Raw genomic sequence first — 17,141 nt, 5'->3', positions numbered from 1 at the left:
GTTTGAATACTTAAAAAACATTTGATTAGACCACAAATGTACCTAAAAATTACATTTCATCTATTTTTAAAAATCTTTATATTCAATTGGCATGTTTACATATAATTTATTTAATGACACTTTCATTAGCTAAGACTATATATTGTGTCAAGTGAGAGGATAGTGAATAATGAACTGTTAAGGACATAATTCAATCAACCAGAAAATGTATCCATGTATTTATCATGAGCGCACACTGTTAAGACAGCGTGGATGAGGCAATCAGTGCAAATGTCCTGTGATGGAACATAACCAAAGCCATTCTATAAAGAGAAAAAGGAACTACAAAACTGTCACACATTACTTTGTCTTTTATTATTGTATAAGAAGTACTGATATAAAATCATTAGACATTCTGTACAAAGACAAATATACATTATCAGTTTGATTAAATTTTTGCACAGTATATTCTACTGCAGCGTTTCTCAGTGGTACACGAGCCAATGTCGAGTGCTACGTGAACTAAGTAAGAAAATCAAAAGATAATATTAACATAAATAAGTTTTCCCTGAACGCATTTGGTTAGTGGTACATTTAATGTGTTAAATTAGAATTAGTGGTATGCCAGCAAAAAAGGGTGAGAACCCCCTGTTCTACTGAATATATTAAAATGCTGGCCAGATACATGAATAAATATGTTCCTAATGCATTCATATACTAAATGATATGGCAAGTCCATCCTTCATCCTGAATGCTTATTTTATAGAACTGGTTATCCTCAGCAGTCCTGGAGGAAAAAGGACAACTTTCTTTAAAATATTATGCCGCCATCTGTGCTGCACCTTAGTCACATTTATGTCATCAGTATTGTACATTGCATTTTATAGGTAATACAAAACTTGTATCAAGCTGCACCCATAAAGACTCTCAACAGTTAAAACTTTTCAGCAGAACCCTTGCTTAACATACTGTAAAACATTTTGTCTTGCCTTTCTTTAGAACTGACATTACTTCAGAAAATATGAATATCTAATATGAATTTCATAAGTTTAAAGTACAATAAATGGTTACTTGAAGTTGGTTCTTGTGTTAGTAGCATAAAAGTAATGTGTTTCAAGCTAGAATTGCTCCATGCCTTTCTTTTTAAATATCCTAAATTACCAGAACCACTGAATATTGATTTAAAAAACCCGAATAGAATGGTATCATTTAATACCAAATAAATTATATTAAATCACCATTGAGGTAAAATTTTAAACAATTTCATTTTAACAGTGTTAGACTGTACCAGGCTGAGGTAGCCAGTGAAACCATTGGAAAAACAGCAGGGAGTCTGGTGGCTCCCTGCTGTGACTAGAAATGGAACCAAAACCAGTATCTCTTAAAAAATAAAAGAATCATATAATAATTTTGCCTTGAGGTTTCATATAAGTTCATTCCAACTTCTTAAATTTAAACACCTCTTAAAATCTCATTATGCCAATCCCCTTGGCTGGAGATGCAAACTGCTCAAAATTTTACAATGCATTTTGCTAAGTCTCATCCTCACTTAACATAAGCTAAAAGACACTAGGCAGGTTATGTAACCATTTAATTGGTTTTCTTTCTTACCCTCCATTCTTTGGGTAATACTAAAGCTTCATCTGCTTAGGTGGACAGACAGGAAAATGGATTTTAATTCTGACAATGCTAAGTCTAACGACGCATATTCACTGTTACATAATATAAATGTACACTTTACTCTTGTCGTTTTCACATCAGTTATGTGAAACCAAGAATTCATGACTAAATAGTATTTTTTTATGACTAGGGTTGCTATATTTCAAATAGGCGTGGGGAACAGAACCTCGAAAACACAAAATGAGAATAGCCCGGAATAACTGATTCCAATACCAGTACAACATATTCTGTATACCCATTATAATTAGCTATCAGTATTAACTAGGTTCCTGACATTTTGCATTCCAAACAAAACATTTGGTAACTGTATCTATTGCCACTCTCAAATGAAAGGGTGGGGCGTGATGCTGATTACTCACCCCCATCTAGTGCCGAGGTCAAGAAAGAGAGGAGCTATACCTCCACTCACCCCAAACAACCTACATGGCATGTAGAGGGACAGTTTACCTACCTTACACAATGGGCAAAGTATATTACCCAGTAATTATAATTGTAATATACTGTCATTAGAACTCTTTAGAAGTAACACTTAGCAACATACAGACCTGCTAGACACTACAGAAATAATCTTCTGAGTTGCACATTGTCTTTGGGATAAGGAAGAAATTAACCTGAGTAACAAGAAATAATTTTATTTTTTCTAACAAGCAAGCTACTATTTAAACAATCAGACATATGTGAAGATTAAACATTAAACTAGTATATGACACGCATCTATGAAGAGTTAAGGGAGTTTAATAACTCTCTAAACCTGATGGTCCAACATTGTTAAAGCCTGCCACTGGACATGATCTTGAGGCAATATGGTTAAGTCATCTGACCCTTGGTTTATGTAAATAGCTCTCTCAACTACGTATGTTGCTTCTAGAGATAGCTGGCAATAAACAGTGAATCAAAACAGCATAGAATGAACAGGTCATGGTCTGTTGTAAGTTAATTTCCAAGAGTGTGCCTACAGGAATAGAGCGAAACCTCAAATAACTTCTGGATAATTAAACATGGGCAGATATTTTAAACCAGATCTTCTTGAATATGAAGCAGGAGTCATAAACATCACAACAAAAAGACTGGTCATTACATTCACAAATATGTGAAGAAGAAGCCTTACTATTTACAGACGGCAAGGACAACAGCAAAAGAATAATGAATGGGAGCTGTTAGAGACCCAGATTTACTTATTTACACAATTCATGTACACTAGTTGGATAACTACATATAATTAAATCAATAAATAAATGTTGTTAGAGCCACGAGTTACATAAATGTCATTAACACAATAACAAATTTCTACCGCATATTGCAGTGGTTGACAGCTGTACAGTTCCAGCACCATCTAATGCAAGTAATAATGGTGCAGTACTGGTCTCTTCAGGAATTTGTGGAGACCATGGGAGTTGCGTCAGCCAACCTGGAGGAGGCTTCAGGTGTTCATGTGACCAAGGCTATACTGGGAAATACTGTCATGAAAGTAGGTCATCTCTTGATCTACATATGTAACTAGGGATGCCCTTGCTAAAAATCTCATAAACACCGATCATCCTACAGGAATAATCATGAATAAAGAAACAATTGCACTGTAAATTTGCATTACCTAAATTTGACATTCAGAACATGAGATATGTAGGACTGGAAATCTGTGCAATAGGAAAATAGGCCTTAGTTCTGCCTCATACCCTTGTTTACCTGTAGCTTTAAGGAAATTAAAAATTTAATTTGTGTGTTATCTATCCATTGCAGATATAAATGACTGCAAGCTGAACCCCTGTCAGAATGGAGGAACATGTGTTGATAAAGTTAACTCCTACCAATGTATCTGCAAAGAAGGCTGGGAAGGAGAAATCTGCGGCATTAGTACGTATTACCTTTCCTAACTTGAAATTTTAAACTTAGGTTACACTTCACCATCATTCTGTTGCCAATATCAGCACTTTACAAGTACTGATAATTCAGATTTAGATTCCCTTGGAAAATAAATCTGCAACAACAGTCTATTCATGATAGGTAGATACACTTTTTGAGAAACTTTCCCTGGCATATAGCAATATATAGTGGTGTTCTTTGTACTGGAATAAGCAAATGAGAAAATTACAGAATGAGGTATCTTGGAGGGTAGATATTTTTGGAGAAACACTTTCTCATTTAGATAGTTCTGAAGTGATGGTGCTAGAATAACTCTGCAGAAAATTAAATAAAGATGTACCTTCCATGCAAACAAAATTAATAAAATACACACAGGCTATCAGCCATCTCAAATGGTAAGAGCTAGCCAAGCTTCTACCATATGACACAGCTGGGAGCCCGAGAATATTTTATTAATTTGGTTTGCCATGAAAGTTATAAATCATACATTAGCAACCTTTATGGGGAATATACTTATAAGGCAAGTTATTACCATCTGACACGGCTGATAACAAGAGGATTTTATTAAGATGTATCTAGCACGGTAAACAAAGTTTAAGCACATGCTCTTTATGGACATTTCTCATCCATTTTAGCAATATGCATTCAAAATGTTTTAAAAATTTTACCAACTTATTTGTGAAGTACAACTGCCTTTTTACTTCCATATCTAGTGGGGTACTTGGTATCACAAATATGAAATGATTTTGAAGCTGCTTGGAGCACGCTGACTCATTTCTGCAAATGGAAACCTTGAGCTAGCAGTTATTTTTCACAAAAATAAACAATGTTTACAGCACTGGTAATACAAAAGGAATTTAATGATACTTGTTATCATTAAAATGTAATTTATTATAGCTGTCATAATTTCAGATATTTCTTATAGCATTTAATTTGTAGTGGAACTAATGACAGTTTCTTTAGTCAGAAACCTGAATTATAGGGAAGACAATAACAAAAAATGTAACAAGTTACAATGACAAATTGTTGTTGGTAATGGTAGTGTTCACATGACCACAGAATGCACCATGAGAGTGGCCTTATCTAGAACACAGTGACAAAAGATGACACCGTTTATAAAATATAAAGAGAGTGAACGGAAGTTAGGCTGTACAAAATACTTACTTTTAAAAAATGTCTTTAGTGTAAAAAATACTACTAAAGTAAATTAAAGTATTGCTGTTCTGCTACATGCCATTCAACTGAAATAAAGCTACTGTAAATTAAAAGTAAAGCTACCCCACTATATGCCACGTAGGTGCTTGGTGACCTAAAATATCAATAAAGTGGCCTATACGTTATTTTTACAAATGAATGTTATGAAACACTCAGTGAGGTGATAGGTGGATTAACCCATTAAATCTGAAGCTCATCTAAATAATACTTAAGAGTTCAGTCTGTACCACAAAGAATGCATAACACTTCACCACTACAAAGATCAACTGGTAAATGCTGTTTATTCTGAGAATAACACAAAACCCAAAAACACTGTGTTGGCAGAATTCAGAGTTATTAAAAGTTAAAGTAGGTGGTACATATAATTACCATTTGGCCATAAAAGGTTAAGTACACTGAATTAGAATGGATGAGGAAGGAATTACAAGCATGTATAGTGGTTAGCATACAAGTGCTAGGATGCCAGGTTTGATCCTGATCATTGCCACCAATTAAACTTGTTCGAGCATATAATCCATCTTCATAATCTTGTGACCAAGAAGTTCTCCACCTTTAATGGAACCTACAAATTCATGACAGTGTTCACAAAATCCAGCAACTGGATTATATTCTGAGCCAGATGAATCTAGTCCACATTTTTAAGATTCTAATTTCAGAATTTCTGACAAAAATTTTGTAAGCATATGTCATTTCCCCCATGCAAATTTAACCTTCCTAGATTTGATTAAAGGTACAAATTATGTAGCTTTTTAGCTTGAAATTTTCTCTATTCTCCTGTTATTTTATCCCCTTTTTCTATGTCCAAATAGCCTACTCAGCACTTGATTCTCAAACACCCACAATTTGTCATACCACTGACATTAAAAATATAAAAACAATAAAACCTATCTGTTGGCTTGGTATAATAACCAGTTTCACCTGAATATGGGAATACAACTCCCAACATGTAAAGTATATTAAATGTATCTCAGTGGACAATGTCTATCATAACTGTGGGGTAATACAATGTGATTAAAACATTTTATGACATTATAAAACCATTTGTGTCTGAATACATAGTGAATGACTTCATTAACCTTTGCACAGATAAAGATGAATGCTCCCCCAACCCATGTCGGAACAATGGAAGCTGTACAGACAGTGTAGCCGATTTCCTATGCTCGTGTCGTGATGGATGGAAAGGGAAAACTTGTAACCTGAAGGACAGTCACTGCGATCGAAGTACTTGCCGTAATGGTGGCACCTGCCAGGATTTGGGTGACACTTATGTGTGCCGTTGCCCACCAGAATGGGAAGGCACAACATGTCACATTGGTGAGTTGCATTTTATGTCATAAATCAATGATGATACACACATATCCAATAGTAGTAGTATTAAAACCTACAAGGAACAGTCCTTTTTAGATGCATCATATCAATGGAATAAAGTTATGACTGGCAGATCAATGTGTCATGGCTATACATGACTATCTGAAAATAGAGACCTGCTATAAAGGATTAAAGTTATACAAAGTGATTCTTAATTACAAACAATAAATATAAAGATTATGTTCTACTCCTAAAGTCAAGCCAGAAAGCTACTGTAAACATACGGCCACTACTGCTTTATTAGCAAGATATGGCAACATTACACACCAGGAATTCTTGGTGCCACAGGGTTCAGTTATACATTCAGACTAACAGAGCACATTTTCAGTAACTTTTGTAAACATTATAAAACTACTAAGAGGCTGTTAACAAGACCAGCAAGCATTAGGAAATCAAATGAAACAAATAACATCATATTTCTAGGAGCGCATTTATGTATTATATTTCAACATAACATCATCTTAATGTACACAAAATACAGCTAGCAGGCTACTTACTAACCATTTAAACAGTTAATTTCTTTCTCATTTTGTGTACTGGTAAAGTAAAAACATATTAATCTCTTAGTACAACACAAAATATTAATGTTGAAAGTACATCTTTATCATGTTTCTTTTCAGCTAAAACACATGCATGTAAGTCCAATCCTTGCCAGAATGGTGCCACATGTGTTAATACCGGTGACTTCTACTCGTGTATTTGCAAAGAAGGCTTTGAAGGCCAGCACTGCCAACATGACATAAATGACTGTAATCCACCACCATGCTTTAATGGTGGTAATTGTGTAGATGGCATTAATTGGTTCCTGTGTGAATGTGCGGCAGGATTTACAGGTCCAGACTGCAGAATTAACATTAATGAATGTGCATCTAATCCTTGTGGATTTGGAAGCACATGCATAGATGGCATTGGCAAGTTCAGCTGTGTCTGTCCTCCTGGACGCAAAGGTGTCCGCTGTGAAGAAGGTGAGCGTTTAATTTAAGATGTGCTCTCAGTTAGCATTCTGTGTACTACTGCTGGTCCACAGCTTAATTCATGCTGATCACAAACTCTAGTCAGAGTTAGATATATTGTACCAAAAATTGCTATTTCACAACTGATGACTTTTTATTTTTTATATCCTTTTGGTTATGAATATATTGCATTGTGACATTTAATGGTGCAACTGGCCAAGAAACTTTTCTTTTTTATATCCTCTTGGTAAATAACAGTTTGCATTGTGACATTTAATGGCGTAACTGGCCAAATGGTGAAGATGACTTGGAGTTTTGGGGGTGGTTACTGCACCCATCAGAAAATGGGAGGCAGATCCATGTTACAGACCCATGTGATCAGAAGTTCCATTTTTTTCCTCAACTTTTTCATAAGCCCTTGTCCACAATTTTTTTTAAAACTGCGAATATCAATTTTGTATTTTCAATTTTAATATCACATATCATAATTGTTTTAATTTCTACTTTGCAAATAAACATGTTTAGATGTGCAAGTAATAATCAGATTTGCAGCCTCTTCGTTGTATCTTACACTGTAAGACGAATAAGCTACCTGTCTCCTGAAAATCCACGGCTGTGTTACCAGTTGGCTGAGAATAAGTTCGTCAATCAAAATGATTAAATTTTTATAAATTTTGAACTCAGAAGTTCTGGTAAGAAATGGGATTATTTCATACCTCTGCAGCCTGAAATAATAAATATGGTACCAAACTCCACTTGCATCAGAACAAACATATGAGGGAATTATTAGAACATACAAGAGGGAATTACCTTATTAACTAAATTTATATTGACCTCAGATCAAGACCTCTTTTGTTGAGTCAAAATAAGCACCCCATCACTTCTGTATTATTGTAGAATGTTAGAGAACAGTTTCTGTAAATGATATGATTGAGCTCAATTTGTAGGGCACCTGTCTGTTACAGAGCTTGTGTTTGGGATAAATTTGCCTTACACTGCATCTTAAAATAGTAGCTTCTGTTTCCTTATTTCTCACCCCTTATTTCAACAGTGAATTACTTCTGCAGTCATATGCCTTTGTTACATTAATCACCAACTCACTACCAGTTTGCACAAAATACATAATTTTACCATATCATCTTTCAAATGTACTTTGTGTTGTTTCAGTGGAGGAAATGGCATACCTACGAGGAGTGTGTTTATGGAAAGGACAGTATTTTACACACAATGCCACATGGCAGCAAGACTGTAACACATGCATATGTGTAGCTTCTGCAGTGAGTTGTACACAAGTGTGGTGTGGCTTAGGGAACTGCCTTAGTCATCCTAACCTCACTGTCGGCTCTGTTGTGTGCCAGTCAAATCAGGTAAGTGTTGCTGTACTTTAACAGTGAATTATAAAGCAATTTACACAGAAATTAAACAATTGAGGTAGAGGTGTGACCAAGAAGTATGACAATTTCTCCTGCCTTATAAAGACTGCCCAATTTAGCATAACTATGAAACAAACTAAATATAAAACATACATAGCATACGCACTGTTAAATATAATAAGATATGTAAGAACTTACATGACCTAACACAAAATCTGAGCAACATGTATGGGAAGTAATGGGTAGGGTGTCAGAAGTGGGAAGCAGTGTGTATTAAGAGAGTGGAAAATCAGACTGAAGCAGAGGTAGTCTTATTTTGTGCCATTGTTTCTGTATACTGTCCAAAGAAACTTCTGTAAGCATATGTACATGCAGAGATGCACAAACACACACATATTCTCTACAAGTGCAGTACCTGGTTCTGAAATATCACAAATGAAGGACAAAAATAAGAAAAGATTAAAGCCATTAGAAATAAATACTACTGGGTGATCTATGAAAGCAAGTAAATTTAATGTAAATACCAGATTTCCTTCATTTCAACATGCACTTTATTTCACATTTTAACATTTTTTAAATCGGGGTGCATCTTACATTTGATGGTGTCTAAGAATTGATATAGCATATTTTTCCTTAAAACCTATTACTAACTCAAGGGTGCATCTTATAATTGATGGTGTCTTAAAATGAAGGATCTATGGTATATGTTAAAATGGTCCATGACAAACTGAAGAATAGTTTGAATTATGAAACTAGACATACTGGTATGCCATGTTAGGTGTGTGTACCATCACCACGTGAAGCATGCCTCACACCCTCCTGTGCACCATGGGGTGAATGCCGTGATCTGGAGAGTGGAAAGCGTGTGGGACCACCCTCACTGCCTGCACCTCCCACCTGCTGGCCAAATCAAGCAGTACTCAGTAACTCTTGTGCTCGCCTCACATTGCTGCTAGACAGAGCTCAGCTCCCACGAGGCGTCACCACTGAAGGCCTCTGCATGGAACTACGCCATCTTGTGGCCTCACATCAAGCAGCCATTGGTGCTTCTCACCGCCTTGTCCTGCTCTGTGACCTGAAGCAAGGTTACAATGATACGCTTGAAGTCACCATGGTAATCTAATACTAATCAATTACTTGTAGTTTCATGATGTAATACTATGTCAACATTTTCACCCCACAAATAAGGGGAGTGAGAAAGGGGTGTAGTGTTTAAGTCCCTGCTTGTATAATATTTTCATAAATGGTATAGAATGTATAAATATAGGCAGTTCTCATGCTCCGCTTATAGGAAGAACTACTTATTCTAGGCCTGCTATTTTCAGTGGTTTATGCAAGATAATAGACCAATCAGTCAGATATTATAAAGAATCTAATTTGATGTGATACACTACAGGCACATGAGTTTCATGTATGCCAGTTGTTAATGCTACTATAAATTGTTGAATCACATTTGGTACTGTGTGTACTTTTCTTCATTTGTGCAAAAAATTAAAAATAAGTCTCTATTTTGCTATACAAGTAAAATAAAAAAAACTTAGGACAATACAGCACATTAGCTTTAGCATTAGCCTGACATTCTGCTGCTTTAAAAACATGTCTTAATTATTTACTTCATTTGCATGGAATCCACAGTCCTCGTTGTCACCTACATCAGGTCCAGAAGAAAACCGAGCAGTGACAGAAGGGATCCGAGTCCTGGGAGAATTCATCAGCCGGAAGCAAACTAACCTATCAGCTCTTACATCTATTGTGGAAGTAAAAGTTGAGACTGCACTTGTCAGTGAAGAAAAACAAGGTAAGCCTACACTTTCTGAACACTGCAGCTTGTTTCTGACATTCAGTATCTGACAGACATCTAACAAATCCCCATTTCTTTTACACTATTAACTGCTTTGAAAATCTAGAAGGAACACAATTACATGCCTAGAATGCAATTACCAACCTTATAAGATAAAGAAAATTATGGTTATGTGTCAGTGTGCTAAGTACAATGCAAGCACTGTTATTTACATAAATGTCAGATATTAAAGAAATTATGTTGAAAATAAAATATTTTGCACTTTTGAGCCACCTTTTACAACAAACACATACACACATAATTACAGAAAACTAGCTTTGAAGCATCAACCAGATTTGTTCAAGGAAGAACTAGCAGAGTTTGTCTCATTAATTCAGTCTGTTGATGGCAAAGAAAAGGTTGATACATTTATGAAAATATCACAGACCTCATATTTAAGAAGAGGAAAGGAGTATATCTTCAATGGACTATATTCAAATTACAAATGATTTGTTTTTCAGGAAATGGATATTTAATAGCACTTATCTGCATAATCCTCATTATCCTGTTTGCTGTCGGTGTGGGTGGTTTATATTATTGGCACCAGATGTTAAGACAAAGACATGGATCAGGAACTCTGACAGGTTCAACAACCCTAGGAGGACCTTGTCATCGGCATCATGATGATGAGAAATCCAACAATCTTCAGAATGAAGAGAACTTGCGGCGTTATGCAAACCCTTTGAAAGATGAAGCTGGGTCTACAATGGTGGGAAGTGCTTCAAGCAAAGTAGGGCCAGGAGTAGGGTCAGGTGTTGAAGGTTCGGGAACATCCGATCTACCACGAGTTAGTGTTGTAAGACCACTGTCATCTACCACAGGACCAGGTGAACCACCAGGAACAGGGAGTGGAGCAGAAATGCTGGAACTGATGGATGATGCCGTAACACCTGGTCTGGGAAAGAGTATTCCCAGTCAGAGTTCTGACCCTCACCCTGGCCTGCACTCGACACATCGAAGCAGCCAGATCTTGCTGTTCAAAGCACAGAATCCAGATGTCAGAAAAAACACTGCAGCAACATTTGATGATGCAGGAGCGCATAAAGACTTTGCTAAGCGTATCATTAATCTGAAGGTACTTCCACCACTACAAAGGACGTTACAACCTCCTCAAATGGAGAGAAGTGGCGGAGGGGGTGGTGATGTGCTTACAGTGATAGTGTGAATGATGTGGCTTCATTATGATGCTGACAGATTGCCATAAAATAAAAATTTTAATTTAAATAAGACTTACATTTCAACATACTTTCTCATGTGCATTTGGGTTAAGTGCAATGCTATCAAAGTTTAAAACTTGCCATCTTTTAGTTTATGTCATAAGTTAATACTTCATTTAAAAATATGCAGAAACTCTCATAATCCAGTAATGCCAAATGAGAAGTACTCCTATTAATCAACTATATTGGTATGGCTTGTATTTAGGAAGAAATATTTTCTACTCAGACTAGACAGTAACATCTGCTTGACTCTGAAAAGATATGCCATTATTACCAGATGCTGACTATAAACCAAACATGTTTTAGAATGTTGTGCTTACATTTGGATGATATAGTCACCCAAGATTATGCAATGTGGCTTGAGACACTTCACAGTTTCACCAGTCAATTACAACATTAGATTCACATTCCTGGCAGACATCAACCAATAAAATGATCTCGAAAGAACAATAGCCATGTGTGTACTTCAGAACTACTGACAAACTGAAGGGTACAGTCAATACTATTCACGGAACAATGCAGAGTGTGATATTACTTATTGTATTACTGTGTAACTTGGCACTAACAACTTAAGTGTAGCTGTTAATGCCTCATATGGATATCAAGTGTTGCAGAAGCTGAAGCAAAGTGGGTCAGCACAAGAGACAATTTCTTTAAGTGAGCTTTTTTAAGATTTTATAGATGAGTTATACTGTAATGTATCTGTATAATTTGTATATTTATTTGATTTGTTCCTGATATTGTGTGTGAGATTATCACCAACTTTATACATAATAATGGAATTATCATTATTGAAATTCATAATAGGTTTGTGAATTCAAACTGACCTTGTGATGGTTACATCTCAGAGTAGCCCAATAAGCATTATGTTTTACAATCCCTATAGAAATAAATAAATAGAAACAGTGAAATTTGACATACACCATAAAGGAAGTAAGTCAGCTTTACCAAGAATTAGGATGTGAGCTTCCTGCCAAAAGCACAACATACATCAGTGTAAGATGTCTTACTTTCATGGTCATCCACATAAAACTTTACATTTCTTCTACTGGGTGTGTTGTGTAATGGCAGGAAAGGTTTCTGACATTTCTGAGGAACACATGTCCTTCACACAGTTCAACCCCTGCCTGCTGTTTCGTATATATGCCATTTCTCACCCAGTCAAAATCATTTTTACCCTGTAGATGGAGGTAGTATGTTCCTCCAAAACATTGTATAACTTTCCACCTCTAAACACCAACAACCCAAACGTTATGCTGCAGTGGCTGTAGTATGTAGACTGGGGTCTTATACTGAACAGGGACAAGGATATTTCTTTGACCATCACATCCAAACTTGTTATGAATCTCATTCATATGACTATCCAATGGATACAGAATGGTCTGTACTTGGAGATATGTAAGCCAGAGCACGAAGCTAAGTTTCATGTTGTACAGACCTACAAATCATAAAGCTTTATCCCTAGACTTCCTATGTCTTCATGACATGATGTTTGCCATCACCTAGTTTAATTCGTGTAAACAACTTTTTGAACTACAAAAAATTTGTCAACATTAACCCACTGCTAATTAACACCGTCTCCAAGTCATAGCCAGCTGCTGTGTCTAAACTTCCACACCACATCTCTAAAATGTTAGGACCTATAATTTGGGGGCTATTTCAAGAAGTCAAGGGTTTAAATATTTTATAAATCAAATTTAGTCATATGTAAAATAAGAAATTGTAGGGATTGTATAACATGTAGATACCATAAGCCAATTCTGCTGTACATATGTATGTAAATAGTTTAATTTGTTTTTAAGGGCTAGTGTATATTAGAAGATACATATTTATACATTTATAAAAAGTCATAAATTTCATTCTCAGCATTATTCAGGTAAAATCAGCTACATTACTGGATGGGAATTGGCATTCTGATTCAGTCATTATTGAAAGTTGTGAAGTAATTAGTTATGTAATACTTTAAATATCTTCAGAGGCACCAAAGTAAGATTAAGCCTCATGAAATGTAGGATGACAGAGTCTCCTAGATCACAGGGAAAAAAAATAAACTGCTGTCTATCAATACTAACTGGTGGGCAGTACTCGTAAAGTGACATACCAATACATTTTGTAAAAACTACAGTTAATAATAGTTTATAGATTATATTGTGCTTTTCAGTTTGTTTAGCTGCCATCCATACAGGTATCTTGTTATCAGCTTTTAGTGATGTTTTAAGGAAGAAGTTTCTCTGTGGCAAAGGAATTAGATTACTCTTCTTCAGTTGGGTGGTCTATGGTTGTTTGTACTTAGCTGTTCTGAAGTCATGTCAAAAGATATGCAAGGTTGTGATTTTATACATGGTATAAACAGTTTCACTGCACTTTTCACTGAGTATGTCTACCCACATTTTCAAATGTAATTAATGGACCCATTTGTTTTATCAATGAAAAACCAGCACATATTGCTACAGTCAGTTTTATCATAAAACATGAACTTCAAAGTGCCTTTGATGGTGATTAAGCTAAATGAATAAATGAAAAACTGGCACTTACTGCTATAGTCAGTTTTATCATAAAACATGAACTTCAAAGTGCCTTTGATGGCGATTAACCTTAATGAATAATTTTATAGCTATCTACAACATATTGAAGTGCCTGATTTTAAACATAAATGTTTAGTGAATATAAGGAACATACTGTTTACAGCTGATAGCTATTACATTTTATGAACAGTGCTTGAAATGGGGATACTGAGATGAATTCTGTTATAATTATTTTCAAGTTATTAATAATATTCTGTATAAATTTAGGCCATAATAAAACTACAATTTCATATAACTAACAAGTTTATATTTATTTTATTTCAAAACTAATATATTAACAACTGTCAGAAATACCACACAGAGAACTCCTTGTCCAGAGAACAGTTAATATTTACATCAAAAGGAATAGCAGCATTACACTTTATCAATTAGCGTGGTCTACCAAATAGATTGTTTCTTATATGTTCCATTCTTCTAAATTATGTTTATGGAGCTATGATTATTTTGAACTGTGAATTGCTGAGGATTCTGTATCATACAACATTGGTTTATTTTATTAAATCCAACAATTTGCTAGAAAGACTGAGAAAAACCAGAAGTACCACAATTAGAATATGGTACCCAGTTTCAAGAATAAATTTCCTAAATACAAACTTGAACTGAACTTGTGTAACAATAATTATACACATTTGTCACGCCATTGTTAGAAGCCTTTAAACTTTACTGAACTTGATGTTACAGAAGTATACATAACCCTATTTCAAGCTCTGGAAAATCAGAACCATACATCACGTTGATAATGTATTACATATCTGCTCTCTAACACAGACATACACTACAAATAAGAGTATCCACAATCTTGGTGATTTATTAATGTGTTAATACTGGCAGTGTCTGGAATGAAGGCAATTTTGTATTGTATCTGAGAATAGGATAAGTAATTTTAGATGATTAGTGAGAATCATACTGTTTTAGAGTGATACATTCAGTGCCTGAAGGCTCTAACCTCTCAAAATATAAATGCCTATGCTTATATTAGAAGGAACTATATTTTTATGTGTCATGTTTTGTGTACATAAAACTGAAAGTGCCCATGTATATTTTAAAACATTTAAGATGTAAAGCAATCAGGCTACCTTATGTAGTTAAGTATCTCATGATCAGTATTGCTTCAGTATGTTGGAAGTTGGTTTGGTGTCGTATCATTAAGAAGTACACATGAATTAAACCTTCTATTAAAAAGGCCCTTTATTAAACAAATATAAACTCCAGAGGAGTTATAATTTTTGTCTACATCTGTATGTTTTGTAGTTTCATAAATTCAATTCTTTTATAAAGACAATAAATTTGACTGGCTGATTGGGAGGGAAGTGAGAATGTGTTGCTCTATTTTATGCACTAGTTCATTTCATACATTGTAAGATATCTGCTTGTTAAAGTGGTAAAAATAAAAATAATCAATTTTGAGTACTAATTATTTGTTATATCATTGTCAATAGATGAGGTTATAAAGCATCAAGCATATGTTTAGTATGGTAACTGTGGCAGGGGTCAGCTCATTTTAACTGTGTTCTGCTCTCCTTGTCTTTGGCATTTTGTGGTCAGTGCATAGCTTTGGTTTTTGCAGATATGCCACAACGATTGTTACAACTGCAATGTTGCTGAAATGGAATATGCTTTGCTAAGTTAGATATAAAGTGACCGACAAGAACAAGGTGGGTGGTGCACAAAGAAAGAGCAAAATACAAATTGTGACCTTGCCCTCACTAATTCTTTGCACACTTCTAATCCTTGTATCATACACTTCAGCAGCATGTTACTGTGCTTTGGCAACATCGTGTATTGGCATGCCTGCATCTGCTTTACTCTTGAAGTAACTGAATACTTTAAACACCAAATGCCAGAGCGAGGGCACAGCAAGTGACTGATTGGTTAACATGGGCACATGGCAGTAGATAGAATCATCCAAAACTCAGCTGTCATCGTACACGTCGAGTCAGTGTAGCAAAGGATTAATGTGCCAAGACTGAAATGTACAATTCCAAAATAAGGTAGACTTCAGAAAATATCTCATCTAGCAAGCAACAGTTCATGATCACTGAAGCAAAATTACCCCTAGACCAGCAACAGTACCAATAAACTATTGAAACAATTCAATTAATTTGACATATTTGAAGGCAGAGTACTGAAAGAAGATTCACAGGTTTTTCAAGTTGGCAGCAATGCATCAATTTTCAGATTGCCAATATAACAAACAATTTGGAGCAAGACATGCTAAATTAGATCATAAACATACCTATAAATTAAAAATGAAGTTCTGTTTGTAATACAACAGCTGCAGACATGGCAACAGAACTATATCTTTCGAGGTTATATGTGATAAATTTCACACTAACGGAACATAAGTTCCAACGAACAAGAAAATTAATATTCTGTAACACATGATCTTAATCCAATCCACTGTCCCAAAACGCTAACCCACACTATGCACACACCGCAATATGGCGCGGCAGTTCACTTATATTTATATAAGTTCAAGCCCTCGCGCGCGACAGTTCACTTATCTTTACATTAGTTCATGTCTTTGCCAATAGAGGGCGAAGCAGATCACATAGCTTTGAGTTTTCCATGTTTCCAACCGGGTTACAGAATACTCAAAGTGGTAAATGGGTCAGAAGATTTTCGCGGGCCCATTACTTTATACATTCCCAACAGATGGCGCGGCAGTTCACTTATCTGCTTTAGTTCATGTACTCGCTATGCAAAACCAGGCTTCATTAGTTACGTCCGAAATTATTTCTAACCATTTTCCAAATAATTTTCTTTCAGGTGGGCTGCCAACCCTTCGGCACCATCCTCGTCTGTGTGCTGTTCAGCACAAAAGTTTTCCCAAATTTCCAAATCTAATTCAGACACAGAGGAAATTTTCAGGGACTCCCAATTTTCAAAATATTGGTTTTAGTAGAGGCCCTCATAGTTTAATATCTATATTTTTACAAAAGAAACAGAACCGACAGTATAAAAATATTAGAGGCAGAACGAACGATACAATTGAAATCAGTATAATTACATTTATTGTATCCTGTATTAAAATTTGTGAGTACGTTCTGTAAAGCCCTCTTTCACCTTGA

General features: G+C 35.4%; 1 protein-coding gene and 1 long non-coding RNA gene across 2 annotated transcripts in view; one reads left to right on the top strand and one right to left on the bottom strand.

Moving 5' to 3' along the window:
- Ser (protein serrate) overlaps positions 1-15,484 on the top strand; it is a 248,246-nt gene extending 232,762 nt beyond the window's left edge. The window contains exons 12-19 of the mRNA XM_022066038.2: positions 2,963-3,127; positions 3,397-3,510; positions 5,821-6,048; positions 6,723-7,067; positions 8,223-8,422; positions 9,207-9,542; positions 10,064-10,226; positions 10,730-15,484. Of these exons, the coding sequence (XP_021921730.2) occupies positions 2,963-3,127; positions 3,397-3,510; positions 5,821-6,048; positions 6,723-7,067; positions 8,223-8,422; positions 9,207-9,542; positions 10,064-10,226; positions 10,730-11,433 (2,255 nt within the window). The 3' untranslated portion in view covers positions 11,434-15,484. The remainder of the gene's footprint in view (positions 1-2,962; positions 3,128-3,396; positions 3,511-5,820; positions 6,049-6,722; positions 7,068-8,222; positions 8,423-9,206; positions 9,543-10,063; positions 10,227-10,729) is intronic.
- LOC147873891 (uncharacterized) lies at positions 333-16,966 on the bottom strand. Its single transcript, XR_015535114.1, has 2 exons — positions 16,307-16,966; positions 333-9,503 (listed from the first exon to the last, which is right to left on the bottom strand). It is a non-coding gene; the product is annotated as an uncharacterized LOC147873891 (long non-coding RNA).
- Between the last annotated feature and the right edge of the window lie 175 nt (positions 16,967-17,141).

The sequence above is a fragment of the Zootermopsis nevadensis genome, unplaced genomic scaffold (assembly GCF_977971745.1).
Source record: "Zootermopsis nevadensis isolate Lab colony 2312 unplaced genomic scaffold, Znev_1.0 Znev_ptg000013l, whole genome shotgun sequence".
Taxonomy (NCBI): domain Eukaryota; kingdom Metazoa; phylum Arthropoda; class Insecta; order Blattodea; family Termopsidae; genus Zootermopsis; species Zootermopsis nevadensis.
Note: the sequence above shows the minus strand (reverse complement) of the source record. Positions and strands in the feature narration are given on the sequence as shown.